The sequence below is a fragment of the Macrobrachium nipponense genome, chromosome 23, assembly GCF_015104395.2.
Source record: "Macrobrachium nipponense isolate FS-2020 chromosome 23, ASM1510439v2, whole genome shotgun sequence".
Classification (NCBI taxonomy): Eukaryota; Metazoa; Arthropoda; class Malacostraca; order Decapoda; family Palaemonidae; genus Macrobrachium; species Macrobrachium nipponense.
The window spans coordinates 82,553,272-82,559,739 of NC_061090.1; the positions used below are offsets into that span (position 1 = coordinate 82,553,272).

A 6,468-nucleotide genomic window follows, 5' to 3' on the forward strand; every position below is an offset into this window, starting at 1 on the left:
AGAATGATCTTTAAGATAAAATCACAGCCTTAATTACAAATGAGTTACCTTATATATGCTTTCTTTGTATATGTATGTCTAACATATTTTTTGTGAATAAGTTTACCTTGCAAAATAAGGTTTTATTGTTTGTCAAAATGAAATTTTTGAGTGATTAGTCACTGCCTTGTATAATCTCTTAATTGTCTTGTCCCTACTTCTGAGCAGTTGGACTTAATCATTTGTATACCTCTTAAATTGTACCCTTATTTTGGGGAGGTTACTAATTCTCCAGGTGTGTTGGATTCTCGGTACTTATTATCTTGCATAATCCCTGTCTGTCATTTTTGCGACATTTCCTTGTAAATTCATCGTCCGTGTATATGCCAGTCTGCTAAGTAAAGAACATTAAATCAGAAGGCCTTGCAGCACTTCCATTGTTTCACTTTTCTTCGTGACTTTTCCTTTTATTTATATATTCAAGATGTTCCAAATTTTCGTGATTCAGTTATTATTATTATTATTATTATATATATATATATATATATATATATATATATATAATTATCACATCACCGTGATTCATATAAATCATTCGAGCTACAAATGTCCTTTAATATCTAATTCACTCTACCTCGGAATTTATATATATCAGTTCCGAGGTGGAGCGAAATAGATATTAAAGGACATTTGTAGCTCAAATGATTTATATGAATCACGGTGATGTGATAATTATTCATGATATGGCTACGTGCGTCAAACGTTCGAATTGGCTAACATGGTAGAGGGGATTTCATATCAATTCTAATCATGAAAAAACCGAGTTCGTGTAAGGTCAGGATCGATATAAACTTATAGCCTCACTGTTAGCCGAATCGGTAACGTCAATGTCGGTCCTGATTTCGTGCCTGTCCGTTGGACGGTGGCGGTTCGATCCCATGAGGGGACGAAATTATTATCAACTAAAAATTCCCCTTCGGTACATATATGAAAATATATCAATTCCGAGGTAGAGCGAATTAGATATTAACGGACATTTGTAGCTCGAATGATATATATATATATATATATATATATATATATATATATATATATATATATATATATATATATATATATATAATATGTATGTAGAATCTACTACTCATTTTTACCAGACACATATGAAAATGTAATAGCCACAATGTCCTCTTAACTTCTCAAAATTCTTTGTTGTTTTTTGGATACCCTTGAGAAGTTAAGAAGGCATTGTGGCTATTACAATTTCATATATATATATATATATATATATATATATATATATATATATATATATATATACGAGTTCATATCTTGTTCATATCTATTTCCCGACCTTTCGTAATTTTCATATATAATCACATCTTCAAGGGCTCTAAAAAGCAAAAACAAAAAATGTCAATCCAGGTCTTGAAATTTTTTCCCCAAACTTCATCAGCAAATAGGGAAATTCAGTAAATTTCCTGGAAAGAAATTGCTTACTTGATGGCATGACCGGGTGCAGAGTACCCACGAAACAAACTTAACCCAGCGATTTAAGCTTGACATTTTGATGTATCGGTTCCCAAGAAATGCATTAAACCCATGACTGACGATGATGTATCAAACACTAAATACCAAAACTAAACTTCGAGCCATTGATAAATGGGCTTCGAATTAGAATTCAGTCAGACAGTCTAATCCAACTTTATGAAAAAGGAATTTGTAATTATATTTGTCACTAGTTCCCTAGTGTAGGACTCTGGGATCATGAAGTCAGTTATTTCAGCTTCTTCGTCTGAAGAAAACCAGACCCGTTATAAGATTTATGTTGACGTAACAATACTTCTGAGTGTGAGGAACTGATTCAAAGCAGGTTTAGTGACTTGGTCCGTCGGCCTAATTCTCTTGCTTTAAAAATCATACGTTTTCCAGTTTTGTCTGATGTTAATAAATTCGTAGTCTATGGGACAGATTCCTAAGAATTCGTGGTGTGATTGCATTGCTATGCATATTTCACATTAATTCATTTGTTTTTATTTCTAAATATCTAAAAAAATTAAATAAAAAATAAATAAAAAAGAACGGTCTAGGTTTATTTTTCGGAGTACAGATCCGGAATGGAATTCTCTCTCTCTCTCTCTCTCCTCCTGGAAGGAAAAACTTCACATCCATTATTTCCAGAAACAGTCCTCTCTGACGCAGGTCTCCGAATTCTCTTTTGAGAGGGAGCCTTGAAGCGTGTTTTCCCGGTCTTTTCTTCTCTCTCAGGATGGAGTCGGCGCCTCCGAAGGTCTAAGAAGCTTGTCAATGCTTACTTCGGTGACGCAGCAGTTTAACCGTCGTTACTGGAAGGTGATGACGTGAAGTCACTGTTTGAACTTGTTCATTTCTAGGAATCTGTCATTTCAAAAACTTATTCCTGTTAAGAAAAAACTTATGCCTTTTAAGGCAGAGAGAGAGAGAGAGAGAGAAGAGAGAGAGAGAGAGAGAGAGAGAGAGAGAGTCTTTTTGCAAGCTATTGTCCAAACAAGTTTACCAAGGAAAAGTTCAAAGATTTTTACCAAGTGGACTTCAAACTCCACGGAATTGTGGTTTCTGGCAACAAGATTGTGTAGTATATATTAATGGTCGATTACATTTCCAGCCACTAAATCCTGAGATTCGGAAGAAGCCCTACATCAGTCCGGCCCAGAACACCACGATGGCATCCAAATTGCTGGCAACGTTTCTTCTCCTTGGTAAGTCTTACACTCAGTGACAACACTGTAACTTAACTATGGACGTAAGTAGGGGTTGAAACAGTCTTAGACCTTGTTAAGAGGAGAGAGAGAATCTTCGCTGCTTTTATATTTTGATGTAGTGAATTATTGACGAATTTGTTACATAGCCGAAATATACATACGTCAATGATGTTATTACGTCAGAAAGGTACTTTATTAACGTCTCAGTACGATGATCGTTAATAATATTTGAAAATTAAAACTGCTTTAATGCATGGCTTCAATATCAGTATTAGTCTGGCTTTGGTACCTATATCTGGTAGAGAGAAGAACAGTGCAAATAATAATAAGAAAGATAACGGAAAGTTCTCTCTTTCTCTCTCTCTGTTCTTGTTACGAACAGTTACCTGTCAAATCCATTGGGATATCAACATTATCTCTCTTAATTATCGGTAAAGGTAAGAGTAGAAATGATAATTTGGTGAATACTTGCTGGTAACGGTTTCGACGAAGATCCATGAGCATCATATCGTGGCTTTAACTTACGTATTCAGTAAATCTTAGATATATCAGGTCACTCTATTCGTTTTCTCTGCGTAAATTTTTCCATCCGTTCTTTCTGTTTTGTGCTGTTAAGACAAATCAATCATCAGCTGAAGGCTGGTTGTGGAAGGGCATTCACCTCACATCCTTCTTTCTATGAAGACATTTTCCCCGTATGTTTATATGACTGAGGTCTCAAGCCAACACAGAGGCTTCTTGGGGGTTCGAGGACAGTTGCAGATGCTATGGATTCTTCATCCAGAAACTCCCCCCCACAAAAAAAAAAAAAAAAAAAAAAAAACCTTTCCTTTATTTAAAATCTTCTTAATGGACACCGAATGAAAGCCATTCGTTTTGACTTTCGTGATGAGGATAATTTGGACATCTGAAACTTTTGTCGTTTAAATGTAGGCTGAAACTACAATTTTGTTTTAACTGCGATGAGAACGACGTCGTTGTCTTTCGTCCAACCTCTCGTCTGTGTGTACCTACGCAATGCATAATTCATGCGAACTTGTACCGCAGAACTTCGCTCTGTAATCATAAAAAAACTGAACCATGATGTGCTGAAAGATAGGACTAATTCACAATGTGCAATATGCTTGCTATACGGCACTATTGCTACTAACGCACAAAGCGCCAAAATATCCAGAATTTTTCAAAAATTCTACAATAATGGACAACCAACTGTGTACAACCTACACACATTTCATATTTATACATTTCTATCATAAGTATGCAAGGCCTCTGATCAACAAGCTGCATTTAAGTAGAGATGCATCTTTTAATATAGTCTTCTTTTCTTGCTCTTTTTCAGGCATGTGCATTGCAACACTTGGACAACAGGCGTTCAGAACTTCCCACTTCAGACCCGATAATGCTGGAAGACGTCCTGGTGCAGTAAGAGAAGATCTTAAGCCAGTAGGACCTGGCGGAATACGAGAGGACTTCAAGCCAGTAGGACCTGGCGGAATACGAGAGGACTTCAAGCCAGTAGGACCTGGCGGAATACGAGAGGACTTCAAGCCAGTAGGACCTGGCGGAATACGAGAGGACTTCAAGCCAGTAGGACCTGGCGGAATACGAGAGGACTTCAAACCAGTTGGAGCTTCTGGTTAAGTGGATTGTGAGAATCCGGCACCTGTTACGATCTAAAGTCTACGTTGGACCATCTGCTTTATTACGTTAGGCTAAGACCGATAGTAATCTAGAAGTCTGTCATGTCGAAATAAAAAGAAAATTATAGCATCTACTTAAGGAAAAATGATACATACACAAATTACTAAGTACTTTCAACAGAAGATCAGGAAATAAGATTCGCATTATGATTAGCTGTAATTGACAACATTAATTTATTAATAATTCTATTAAAACGGTGACAAATCAAACATGGTTTTTCTTATACTGCAACAAATTCATTTATTTAATATGTAATACTTTTTAAACCTCACGTTTTAAAGGTAGATATTCATTATTATAAAATGTGATTACAATACTGTTCTCCACTTGTACAAAATATCAACACAAGATGATATAAGGGAACTTTTTCCCTTGAACTGGTTCAAATCTCGTCAAGAGATCTGGAATTCGGAATATCAAGGAGTGCTTTGTAATCCGAGTAAGAAATGATAACGAAACAGAGAGTTCAGACCCCATTCTCAATGGCCAGTGAATTCTTTCCATAGGCCTCGGTAACATCAGTTCATCTGGCACACTGGCGGATTTAAGGGGGCCACATGGTCACGTACCACCCTGCCCCCATAGACATGAATAAAAGAACATTATATTCCTTCAAGAATTCATGATTGGTAGCTATAATTTGCTTAGTTAATGATTATTTCAACAACAACAACTACTACTACCACTACTACTGTGTTTATATAGTATGTGTGTGCATAGATATATAAGTATTGATATTGATATATATGCACCGTATTTGTGTACATGTTTCATATGTGTATATATATATATATATATATATATATATATATATATATATATATATATATATATATAAAATGTGAGTGTGTGATAATCCTAAGTGAACCCTATGGTAAATTTCTAGATCCACCACTGCTACTAGATATATATTATATATATATATATATATATATATATATATATATATATATATATATATATATATATACTATATATAATATATATATCATATATATATATACATATATATATATATATATATATATATATAGAGAGAGAGAGAGAAGAGAGAGAGAGGAGAGAGAGAGAGAGAGAGAGAGAGAGAGAGAGTGGCCACTGGTAATTTGCCAGCTCTCAGAGTCAATGACCTCATCACCAGCATGAAAATGGGACAAACAGAATTTAAAATATATGGAAATTACTATGGAATGAAATCATTGACTTATTGCATAAACCTTCAAATGCACTAGATAGGTAAAATGTGAAAAAATATATGGCCCAACGTGATTATCTGAATGCAGCGAAAAAATAAATCTATGAATAAATAATACATCAATTTGAAATATGACAAAAGTAACGAGAAGGGCCATGGCATGAGAAAGAACTCTTCTAGAATTCGAAGATTAAACCCTAACTCAAGAAAATCGAATTCATACAAGAGCTATTTAAATCTAGTACACAATGCGCCAATTTCTTCGGCGCAATCCTGTTTCCTGTACAGCGTATAACGCTGCATGAGCCGTGGCCTATCAAACTTTTACCCATGGCTAGGTGGTGGCCTGCCCTATAGCGTTGCCAGACGCACGGTCACGGCTAAATTTAACCTTAAATAAACTCAAAATAACTGAGGCTAGAGGGCTGCAATTTAGTATGTTTGATGATTGGAGGGTGGGTGATCAACATACCAATTTTCAGCCCTCTAGCCCTAGTTTTTGTCAAGATCTGCGGCCAGACAGAAAAATGCGGACGGACAGACAAATTGCCATTTCAATAGTTATCTTTTACAGAAAACATACGAGGCACAAGTCAGTGCCTCATTCTGTACTGTGGAACGGTGTGTGAAATTTCAGTATTGGGCTTTATTTTATTTAATATTCTTATTTTTGAATGATTTGAAATACTTCATTAACGATTAATGAATTAACTTTTGATCAGAGTCTTAGATGCTGGAATTCACTTTTAGTTTAATTAACCTGATAACTGTGGTTGTTTGCATCTAAAACTTTAACTGGCAAACATTACAATAACAGAAACCAACAAATCCGATTAGAGGCGAACAGTAACA

General features: G+C 35.3%; 1 protein-coding gene across 1 annotated transcript in view; it reads left to right on the forward strand.

Moving 5' to 3' along the window:
• The window catches only part of LOC135202245 (accumulation-associated protein-like), a 52,033-nt gene extending 47,403 nt beyond the window's left edge, over nucleotides 1-4,630 (forward strand). The window contains exons 2-3 of the mRNA XM_064231521.1: nucleotides 2,624-2,717; nucleotides 4,060-4,630. Coding sequence (XP_064087591.1) covers nucleotides 2,624-2,717; nucleotides 4,060-4,361 — 396 coding nt within the window. The 3' untranslated portion in view covers nucleotides 4,362-4,630. The remainder of the gene's footprint in view (nucleotides 1-2,623; nucleotides 2,718-4,059) is intronic.
• The last annotated feature ends 1,838 nt before the right edge of the window (nucleotides 4,631-6,468 follow it).